This window comes from Petaurus breviceps, unplaced genomic scaffold (assembly GCF_028583685.1).
Source record: "Petaurus breviceps papuanus isolate PSGF00001 unplaced genomic scaffold, PetGlider_PUasm1.0 151, whole genome shotgun sequence".
In the NCBI taxonomy this organism is placed as follows: Eukaryota; Metazoa; Chordata; class Mammalia; order Diprotodontia; family Petauridae; genus Petaurus; species Petaurus breviceps.
This window is the reverse complement of record NW_027185712.1, coordinates 14,318,559-14,330,702: the sequence shown is the minus strand read 5'-3', so window position 1 is coordinate 14,330,702 and position 12,144 is coordinate 14,318,559. Positions and strand designations below refer to the sequence as shown.

Genomic DNA, 12,144 nt, shown 5'->3' with positions numbered 1-12,144 from the left:
ATAAGAAATGGCGAGCAGGCAGATTTGAGAAAACTCTGAAAAGACTTGCATGAACTGATGCTGAATGAATTGAACAAAACCAGAAGAACACTGTACACAGTAACAGCAGCATTGTGTGATGACTGACTTTGATAGACTTACCTCTTCTAAGCAATGCTATGATCTAAGACAAATCCAAAGGACTCATGATGGAAAATGCTATCCACATCCAGAGAAAGAACTATGGAATCAGAATGGAGATTGAAGTATACTATTTTCTTTTTTTGTTGTTGTTATTCTTTGTTTTTCCTGTCATAGTTTTTCTCTTTTGTTCTGATTCTTTCACAACATGACTAATGTGGAAATATGTTCAATATGATCATGTATAATCTATAATCAACATGTATAACCTATATCAGATTGCATGCCATATTGGGGAGGGGAGAATTGAGAGAGAATTTATAAGATTCAAAATCCTATAAAAGCAAATGTTGAAAACTAAAAATAAGTAAACATTTTTTTAATAAGGGGAGAAAACCTAGACAAAAAAGAGAACAGAGCTGAGGATGGAGCCTTGGGAAACACCTACTTGTAGGGACAATCAAGTCAGAAAGCCTTTATGAAGTACCTGTCCAGCAAAGGAAGGATCAGAGACATAGATGGGAAGCCAAGTCAAGTCAACAGAGTAGAGAGTTTCAAGAAGGAAAGGAGTGGTCAAAAGTCCCCAGTGTTGCAAAGATGTCAGAGAAGATGAAGAATATGAGAAAAGTCTTTTGAATTTGTCTTTCTATGTTAACTCCTTCACTACTGCCTACAAGTATGCTTAGGGTTCCTCTACATAAAAATTCCTAATATCATGCATCTTGCTTTTCAAGCTATCATCCATAACTCTCCTCCATTTCAGAACTAAATTTCTAGTAAAAAAAAAATCTTAACAGATAGCCCTCCAGTCCCTAATTTTTTTTCCTGTTTTTGGTCCACATTTTTTCCCTTCCTCCTCCTCCTACCTCCATTGAGAAAGCAAGAAAAACAAAACTTATTGAAAACATATTCCCACATTGGCTATGAACAACAACAAAGAATATGTCTCAAACTGCATTCTGAGTCTACCTCTCTATCTAGAGTTGGGGTAGCACACCTCATTGTGAGTCCTCTGAAATTACAATTGGTCATTGGGTCATTCAGGGTTCTTAGTCATGCAAAATTGTCTTTACACTCTTGTTATTGTATAAATTATTCTCCCAATTATGTTCATTTCACTTTCCATCAGTTCAGATAAGTCTTCCTGTTGAAACCATTTCCTTCAGCATTTCTTTCAGCACAGTGTTGCCATATATATATATATATATATATATATATATATGTATATATACATATATATATATATATATACTTTAACTTGTTCAGCCATTCCCATTTATGAACATACTTTCTGGTTCTAATTCTTTGCCACCATAAAAAGAGCTGCTATAATATGTTTGTATAGATGGGTCCTCTGCCTCATTCTTTGATCTCTTTAGGGTCATCTAATTTCTTCTTGATGACACCCAAGAAGAAGGGAACTCACCAGAGGGGAGCTTTCAAGGCAATTCCACTTTTGGACTTCTGTGATTATTAATAGGACATTAAGCCTAACTTGACTTCTTTGCAACATCTCCCTCCCCTACTCCCACCCCTAATTGTTCTTAGTTCTGCTTTATGGGTCCAAACAGTGTAACTCTGATCCTTCTTAAATATAACAAACCTTCAAATAATTATTCATTATCTTCAAATACAGTGTCCCCCCATGAATCTTCACTTCCCAAGGCCAAAAATTCCTTGTTCCTCCAACAGATCTGACCATGTCACTTCCCTGCCAAAGAATCTTCTATGATGCCATTGTGCCTCTAGTATGAACTATCAATTCCTCAGCATACTATTTATAGCTCTTGACAGTCTGTCTCCAGCTGCATTTCCAGAATTAATCCATATTACACTTCCTCATACACTTTGCTTTAGCCTAATTAACCTACTTGCTGTGTCAGAATTCCCAAATTGTACATTCATTTCCCTCTTAGGAAAGTTATCTTGCATAGGTTATCTTGCCATGTGTTCAATTCATTCCCTCTTCCTCTTCACCTCTTAGAATCCTTCGCCTCCTTCAAGGTTCAGCAGAAGTGCAACCTCTGACAGGAAAACCTTTCCTGATCTCTGCACTTTATCCACAGTGAAATGATTTTATATTTACTTATCCATTTACAGGTTGTATTCCCCCAGTAGAATGTAAGATCCTTGAAAGCTGCTAATTATTGTTGTTTTGTTTTATCCTTGTATCCCAAGCACTAGAACAGGGCCTTTCACATAGTAACTGCTTAAAAAATAATTATTGATTTGAATGGGATAGAATTGAATCATTGACTCTTGGAAAGGTGTTTTCTGGTAAAGTGATCATGGTAGGAGCCATATTACAAGAGGTTAAAGAGTGTGTGACAAGGACATAAAGGTATGAGGTACAGACAGAGCTTTTTACAGCCTAGGCAAGATTTGAAAATTTTAATCCCCATTTATTATTATATGCCTGTGGCTTTGAGCCTTGATTCTAAGCATGTGGTTTAACATAATGCAAAATAAATATATAACCATGTAGAGTAGAATTTTCTAGTATTAAAATATTTACATTTTTTAAAAGAATGCTAAAAATTGGGGCAGCCAGGTGGCTCAGCAAGTAAGAGCACCAGCTCCAGTGTCAGGATGACCTGGAGATCGAATACCGGGCTCAAACACTCGACACCACACCCAGAAATAACTGGCCATGTATCCTTGAGCAAGTTACTTAACCCTGATTGCTTAAAAAATAAAGAATGCTAAAAATTGTCCCTCATGCTCTCTAATCATACCTTTAGAGAGAGACTCTTAAAAGTCATTCAGATATCCCAGTTGTCTCAAAAACTGAAACTGATAAAAAAGAAACAAATTGCCCCAGGCCGCACAAGAAGGAAGGGCCAGCGCCAAAATTTGAATTCACTTTTATTTTTTACTCCAAATACAATTCTCTTTCCATTTTACCACTTTATTCCTCTTCTCGTCTCTCTGTATAGCTTCCCTCTCAAGACATTTGTCAGTGAAAAGGAAGGGAGAGAGAGATGGGCCAAAAGCTCAAGCTGTAGTGAAAGTGATTGAAGACTGTTATTGTTCCTGTTGTTTATAGGACATGTAAGATGAAGGAAGAACAACGGATATTGAATGATTAAAATATATGAGAGAAGTGAAAAAAATATATGAGAAGAAGAGAGGATTGATTTAACAAGGTTCTAGAAAAGGTTGAACCTCAGGATAAAATCAAGAGTACTGGTAAAAAGGTTAACTCTTGTAAGAAGAAAGTCTACCTCTTCTTCAGTGAAGAAAAAGAATGACAGGTTAAGTGGAGACAGAAGTTTTAAAGGATGAGGAAGAGTTTGTTGCTAAATAAAAGCATAAAATGTTAACAAGGAAGGAAAAAGAATCAATAAAAAAGATGGTGTAAAGACAGACCTAGAGGAATAGAAAAGGGTTAGCATAGGAGAAGAGGCTTTGAAGGATTCTTTGGTTATTTCTCTTTGTTGAAGTCTATTTAATGTTTCCCTCTTATTTTCCTGCCATTCCATTCCTAGAGCAGTATTAAAAGCAGGAAATTGACTTACAGCTCTATTTTAAAAAGGCTTTTGTCCTTCTCTATATGTCTAGGTTAAAATGAGGGAAGTTTACATGTGGTAGAAGTCTACAGTTAGGGAAATACCAGATAGGTTATACCTTTTCCAAATTATATATCTGGTCAAACAAAAATTAAAAAGAAAGTTTAAGAAAACATTTTTATATTCATCTTTTTCCTGTTATATGAACATGTCTACATTCATGAGTAATAATAAGTAATTGTTTGTATTAATATTAACATTGGCATTAAATCAAATGTATTTTTTACTGAAGGCTAAGCCGAGCTTGGTTTTTTTTTTTTTTCCTGAAACGTCTTCAATAGACCTGTTATAATCTGAGGGTACAATGAGGCATTGATCTGTTGAAATGAGTCAGCCTAAACTCACTCTTCCTAGTTTGAGGAAGGATGTTCCCTGATACACCCAAGGCTTTGATGTCCCTGACAGAAGAGCCAAAAAGAGAATTCTAGGAAAGTTCCCTGTATATTGGCCCAAACAGGTTTAAATCTCAACTGTTTGTTTCTGCCTAAATTTTGTAAAAATATAATAACTTGCCCACCTTAATTAAAAAATCACTTCCATTTATGATTGAATTTAAACATGTCTTGTATTTAAATGATAGCTTTTGGTAAAGAATCATGTTTTATGTAAAGTAGCCATTTTATCTGTGTTCTGCAAAGATATTTTAAAAATTTCTCATCAAATTTACAGCATTAAGTAATATCCCACTAAGTGCAAGATGAAATGGTTTACATCAAATCTCATGCTGTGTAATGGCTAATCTAAAGGTATTTATAGCAGGTGAATGGATTTCTTGACTCTGTATTGAAAATTAAGCATTTTAAGACATTAATATTTAATGTTTCTTCTACTCTCCGAGTTGATTTTTATATAACCTTAGACTATTCACAACTCCAATGCTACTGTTTATATTAAAGTTGCTATCTGCAAACTCTTGTCTTATTTTAATCATCATTGGTGATATATACTGAAATGCATGTTGCTCAGTAATTGTTTTATCCCTGACTATGAAACATATCTTCTTAGGTATATCAATGCCATCATCATGAGTCAGAAGACTGCTTCAAAGCAGCTTTCATGGAACAGATTATCTCATTGCTTTCTGGAGGGCTATAGAGAAAAAATTACCTTACTAGATCTGTAATTGAAACACAATCTATTATTTCCTTTCAGGTGCCCATCAAGAAGGACTCTCCCAGTTCTCCACATCAGGAACAGAATGGTACCTATAGGAACCTCACAGTTTCACAAACCTATCAAAACAAGAAAGAGCCTAAATTTGCAAACCAGAGGCCAGCTTCAGAAACAAATCTGCAATTCAGGAATTATTCTCCCAGGATAGCAACCCTTCATCTTCTCCAGGATGATCTGAATAGGGGGCAAGCAGAGACAAGATTATGTAACCACAGGTCCCCAGGAGCAAAACTAATGGGCTCAATTCTGACAGAGAGAGCCTCACCAGATGAAATGAAACTTAAGGAATTTGCACACTCCCAGCCTTACCTAGGTAGTCATTGCTGTATTCGCAGTCATCCTGAAAATGAAGATCATGTTCATGGGAACCATCAGGCAAGAATGACCAGGCGGCCTCCCAGGACCCCTCATCAGGAATCATGCAATTATTGTGAGCTTTCCTGGACACCTGTGCTACGGGCACCAGTGACATTAGAGCCTGAGGAAATGGATGACAAAAAGCAGATGTCAGTAGAGAGGAGGAATCAACTTCTCCTGCAGAAAATGGAGCTGGAGATTGAAAAGGAGCGCCTGCAGCATCTGCTGGCCCAACAGGAAACAAAACTTCAGTTGAAACAGCAGCAGCTCCACCAGTCCCGGCTGGATTATAGTCGGTGAGTCCTGTTAGAGTTATTCTTCTCATTCTGTTCTTCTCACTAGTCCCTGTACACTAAAGAATATGTGGTAGGATAAATCTGTTCCTGTAACAACTGTGTAGACAAGTAACTCCCTTGAGGGGTTGGCATTGTTGGACCTGCATGATAATTGTTACTACTGAATAAACTCCCCATCCTCTTTAGAAGATTTTAAAGGTTATCTTGCCTTATTCAGTATTTGCTTAAATTAATCAGCTGCCTAGAGGCAGAATGTAACTCTTGGTACACACTAATATTGTATGATACTTAGGAAATGATGCTGTTATAGCAGAAGAGCCTTTGCAGTTAGGAGCCACAAAGCAACAATAAACATTTATTAAGCACCTGCTTTGTTCAGAATACTGCACTAGGGACTGGAGTAGATACAATGTTTGAGCAAGATGAGCCTTCAAGGAGCTTACAGTCTAGGTGGAAGATGAGATACCAACACCATATAGCCAAAATATTTAACTTTCTATGAAAAGTTTGTTGGAGAAGTTACGAAACTAAGTGCTATGTAAGGTTTGAGTGGTAGAATTTTTAACAACCAGAGGGATCAGGAAGGATTTTTGGAGGGACTTTGACATTTAAGTTGGATTTTAAAGGATGGGTAAGAATTTAACAGATGAAGAAAAGTCATATCAGACAAAGGGAAAATAGCTGGAGTCAAGGCATAGACATGGAAGTGTGGTAGACAATATGGAGCCAGAGTTATATAGTTTGAGTGGAATAGAGAATATATTGCATAGAGGAAACTAAGAATATAAGGTTATAAAAGTAGAAGTTTGTGATTCAGGAAGAGTATTTACATTCAGGAAGAAATATAAAGATACTACCAAGATTATATATGTCTGTCCTGTGGAATACTTTGTAAAAGCTTTATAAAAGTGGGACTCATTTAGTCATAAGGTACACTCAATTTATTCAATGAAATTGGTCAACATCTTCCACATACAGATTCCACTATGATTGTTACTGTCCCTGCTTTAACAAACTACCTGCAAAAGAAACCTTTTTGAAATTTTTTTCCTCTAATCTTCATTAAGGATATGACTTCCAATCTCTGTGTTACTTCAATAAAATCCACTTTAGATATTTGCTTCATGTTCGTATGCATTTCAAAAAATGTGCTATTTTCTTGAGTGGGGAAGCTAGATGATGTCGTGGGTAGAGCACTGGGTTGGAAATCAAGAAGACTGAGTTAAAATCTGGCCTTAACTATGTGTGACCCTGGGCAAATTACTTAACCCTGTTTGCCACAGTTTCTTCATCTGTAAAATGAACTAAAGAAGGAAATGGCCAACCATTCCTGTGTCTTTACCAAGAAAACCCCAAATGGGGTCACAGAGTCAGATTTGACTGAAAACCACTGGAACAACGACAATAATTTTCTCAAGTGTTAATTCTCCTTACACTAATGGCTTTTGACCACATTTTTAAGATTATCTTTCTATAACTTAACTCCCAAAGTATTTGGTTTCCCAAAAGTAAATTTTTTCTAGCCCAAATATAAATGTTTACGATTTCCCTATTAAATTTCATCTTATTAGAGTTGACTTTTTGAGGTCTTTTTCAAACATTACTCTGTCATCCAGCATATTAGCCATCTTTCCCAGCTTTGGGAAATTACTGAAAAGTTAAGAATTGTTAAGAATACTACCTATGCTTTTGCCCAAGGCATTAATAAAAACATTAACAACATGAGGCTGTTAAACAGCCAAAAATTCCATTGGACACAATACTAGAGAAGTCCTTCCAAGCTAATGTTGAACAATTCATAACTATTATTTGTATCTGTCCATTTAGGAAGTTCAAATTCCATTCAATTATACTATTATCTAGCCCATATCTTGCCAGTCTTTTCCATAAGAATAACATGATAGATTTTGTCAAAGGCTTTGCTAAAACCTATGTAAATAATATCATCAACGTTTTCCTCATTTCCTTGTCTAACTTCTGGATGAATCGTGTTGATTCTTTGTTATCACTTCTTCCTGATTTCTGTATGATCAATAACCATCCTTTTAATAATGATAATAATTGTGTAAAAAGTTTGTGTTTAAATAAAATAATCAGGTCTTTTGAAAATTAACTTTTGTAACTGGTCTGTTAGTCTGATATTTCCATGTGGTGCTAGATTAAATCTCTATTTGCCATCTCTCATTATACTCTATTCCTAAGGGCCTGTCATTCCTATATTTTAAACTATAATCTAGACATCTAAATAGTACTCTCAGACACTATCTTCTTAATCAGCTGGTCACTTCCTAAATCTCGCCTTTTTTTTTTCTGAAGCCTCAGTTTTCATTTGGACCACAGTGATGTGTTCCAGCAGCTATAGTATTCCATTTCTTGTCTAGGACTTCATTATTCCTGACTTTTTTCAGTTGCTTTCAGCAGTGCCATTTCTCCCTGTATTAATCACCAGGAATCATGGTAGTATTTAAATTTAACAAGTTTTGAGAGACTTTCCATGTTACATCAGATTCATTCCCAGGGAAGATAGCAACCTTCCTATTTGTGCCAGATCAACAAATGACTTCCTTGGTACTGCTTACCAAGAAATTGACAACCACTGTTGCTAGTCTTTTCTTCCTCTTACTGTTGAATCATTTTTTTAAAGCAATCGGGGTTAAGTAACTTGCTCAAGGTTACACAGCTAGTTATTATTTCTGGGTGTGGTGCTGAGTATCTGAGCCCAGATTTGATCCAGGTCATCCCGACACTGGAGCTGGTGCTCTTACTCGCTGAGCCACCTGGCCGCCCCTACTGTTGAATCATTAATTGAGTGATTTTTCTTCTGATAAAACCAGTAGAGAGTGTCTATGAGAAGTCTTATATCTATTGTATGACTTTAAATGTTCAGAGGTCTTTCTTTCCTTTTTTTTTTTTTGGTTATCTTCTTCTACCTTTCAGCTTCCTGACACAGTTAGGATTCCTATATTTCTCTTCTCTTTTTTTCCCTTTTGATTTCTGTTTAAAGTACTTCTTTCATTCTTTTCAAGGAACACTTCATTTTACCCAATAATTGATAAGCAGAGATATTCTTTGAAATCCTTCACCTTCTCACCCTTGACTCAATACATTCATAACTATTACTAGTCACTGACAGAAATAAAGCATTGTCTACTCTATTCAGGTCATTGTAAAAATCCCACTGGCCTTCATATTTGATGAAAGCAAAACTTCAGTCCTCCTTAGAGGCAGCTAGAAAATTCAATGGATAGAGTGCTGGGCCTGGAGTCTGGAATACATGAGTGATCTTGGACTTAACCTCTATTTGTCTTAGTTTCCCATCTGTAAGATGGGATCATTATAATAATTGTTATTCTTGTTGGCAGTTCATAGGATCAAAGGGATCATAGATTTAGAGTTAGAAAAAAACTTTAGAAGTCACTTAATCCAGTCTCTTTATTTCACAGGTGAGGAAGCCAAGGCTCAGAGAATTTTAAGTGTTTTTCCCAAGGCTGCAGGGTCATGAGTAGTGGATCTAAGACTGCAACCAGACTCTTTACTTCCCAGTCCAACACTGGGAACAACACTTGATTATGTTGTTCTCATAAACAAATATTTTGGTAAAAATGTGAGGCAGTTACTTGTCACGAGCAAAAGATAAGGTATGCCAAAACTAGAGGGAGCAGCCACTGAGATTTCCAGGGACCACAGGGGCCCATTATTTCACATGCTTATTTTTGAGCATTAGGAACATAGTCTCACTGGTATTGCTCAAGTATTAGGTGGCACAGTGGATAAAGGACAGAATTTGGAGTCAGAATTCTAATCCTGCTTTAAAACTTGCTAGTTGTGACCCTGGAAAAGTCACTTAACTTCTGTTTACCTCAGTTCCCTCATCTGTAAAAATGGGATAATAATAACACCTACCTCATAGGATTATTGTGAGGGTCAAATGAATTAACATATATAAAATGCTTTGCAAACCATAAAGTACTTTATATAAATTATTATTATTATTATCATTATCATTAGAGACTGACCTGCAAATAGGAAGCATGAGTGAAGAATGAGAATTTGTGGTGAGGGTAAACCTAGTGCCAGAGTTTGATGATAGTTCAATGAGAGTGGCCCTTTTATGGAACGAAGTGAAAAAGTGACTGAGTAATGGAGTTATAGAGCAGCTATGGAGCTAAGTCTCTGGCTGGACATTGGTGCTTCCAAGGGAGAAGCTGAGAACAGGACTTCCTAGGCTGTTGGCCTAAGTTACCCTCCTCCTGGCACTTTGTTGTCTAGAACTGAGCAGGGGACAGGGTTTGCAGTATCACAAAAGCATGTCAGTATGTGCCACCCTGAGGGATCAGCTGCTGCAAGGCTCCTGAGTAAATCTTCACCTGTTTATGTTATGTTTACCATTTTTCTCATCATGACTTTAGTCTGTTCAGCTGCATTTTATTGACAATTAGCAGATTCCTGCCAAAGTTTTCAGTGTCAATGAAATTTGCTGTGTTGTCCAGGAGAGAGTCTCAGGCATGTAGTTAGCATCACTCCATACCTTTTCTTCATTACTTAACATGTAATAATAGATCAGACTCCAAATTCTGCCTGAGACATTTACTAATTTTTTTTACCCTTAACAAATCAACTTACTTTCATCCCCAGTTTCCTTATGTGTAAAACAAATCTAATAATAGCACTTTCTTCACAAGCTTGTTGTGAGGATCAAATGAAATAATATCTATGAAGTACTTAGAAAACCTAAAAGTACTATATAAATGTTAAGTATTATTTATTATTACATATTTTCTCCCTTTCCTTCTAAGGCACTTCTGATATTCTCTTCCATATTGTTGCTAATCTAAGCCACAGCACTCTGTGTCTGTGAAGCCTTGAGTTTCTAGAGACTAGACTTTATATCCTCTGGCATTATCCACAGTTTAGTTTTTCAGAGATGTTCCCCCATGTCCATTTCTTTGACATAAAGGCCAGCATTGTGTGTGTGTATGAATTTATGATATATTTTGCATCTAACATGATAGAGATTAATTTCTTATAACCCAGAATCAGAGTATAACCTTCTAAGGGTTTCTAACTCTTCAGTATCCACAGGTTTAGGAACTCACTGTATATCCATCTTTCCAGGTTAAAAAACCAGGCTGCATTTAATTCAAGAGATACTGCCATTGATGAAGCACTCAGTGAAACCCAAGAACCAAATCTTTCATTGAATGGAATTGGCACAGGACTAAGGTACTCCCAGAAGGATGCAGAAATTCTCCCTTCACTCCATCTATCTCCCTTCATTTCATCAAGTGGTTGATTATATAATTTACTTTAGTTCCAAATTCCCCCCACCAAATTATTGGTTTTATTTGCTTACATGTTCTCTTTCACTGTGCATTTCATAAATTGGCACTGAATCATTTTTAAATCAGCTCACTAATAGTTTATAGTCCTTTCTCACTACTAAGAAAGATTCCCAGTCGTATGTGATTTTACTATGTGAAAAATGTCTTAATAACACATCAATTACTTGAAGATCATTATTTTTCTCTCAGACTTCAAAAAGTTAAGAAGCTAAGTCTACATTTTTTATGGATCTTTAGTCTTATATAAAAGAAGCCCCTTCTCAGTTCCCAAGAGAAAAGATTGTACAGTATTACCTATATGATGAATCTTTAGTTTGATTGCAGAGCTTTTACTTGTGAGGAACTCTTAGGAGAGGCATCTTAGAAGGGAGCCCTTTCTCAAATCAACTGATAAAAGCCTAGATACTCTGGACAAGAAATGTTTACAGTAATAAAGCTGAGGTCATTAAAAAGGGACAGTTAATAGTGATTTCAGTGTTTGAGGTGCAGTTATCAAATGTACATGGATATATTGTCCAAAAGTGCTACTACTCTGACCAAGAAGTGATGTGTATGAACGCTGATCCATGAAGCAGTGGAACCTTTAAGGCAGCAGATCTTTGTGTTTCCTATTCTCCTCTAGTGCCTTGAAATTGACAATATCACTTCTGTCAGACTGACCATTTTTTAGCTGCCATGCTATAGATAAACAGAATCACTTTCTTTTCTTGCCTCTCAAGGCTTGATACCCCTTTCTTTATCTGAGCCAGATAAACAAGTAAGACGTTGGACAATACCAGACAAGTCTGCAACACATGGAATTGCCCCAAAAGATTTAGGTGTGTCTGCTGAATATTTATGCCCCTAACCCAATTAATGACCTCAGAAATAAGGTAAAATTATATACAGGTTTCAAATTCCCAACAGATTAAGATGCAAGGGTATTGTTGTTATTGTTATAATATGCCCTTGATAGACCATGATGCTTTTTCAAAGTTAATCTTCATCATAGCAGTTCAAGACACTCTGTCAGCTACTTCCAAAATCTGGCAGACAACCATTGGGAAATGTGTTTCTCATCTTCTGTCTTCTCTTCACTAAGGTTACTCACTCAAGGCTGCTTAAATTATTTAATCTAATGTAAAGCTGGAAAAGGCGAAGGTGACAAGTTCATTTGTCTCCTTTATACAATTCGCTGTAGAAATGGTATTGTCTTAGATATCCCAGAGAGAGCTAGAGATGGAACAAAAGGGAATACTGTACAGCCCTAAACATTCTGGCTCTTTTATTAAAGAACTTGGTAGAATT

General features: G+C 36.3%; 1 protein-coding gene across 3 annotated transcripts in view; it reads left to right on the top strand.

Moving 5' to 3' along the window:
* The window catches only part of KIAA1328 (KIAA1328 ortholog), a 512,616-nt gene that overhangs the window by 372,346 nt on the left and 128,126 nt on the right, over window positions 1–12,144 (top strand). For 2 of the 3 annotated variants that reach the window (XM_069075688.1, XM_069075679.1), the window contains exons 7-8: window positions 4,842–5,515; window positions 10,631–10,738. In XM_069075688.1, coding sequence (XP_068931789.1) covers window positions 4,842–5,515; window positions 10,631–10,738 — 782 coding nt within the window. The remainder of the gene's footprint in view (window positions 1–4,841; window positions 5,516–10,630; window positions 10,739–12,144) is intronic. The other variant, XM_069075694.1, reaches the window with a different exon arrangement.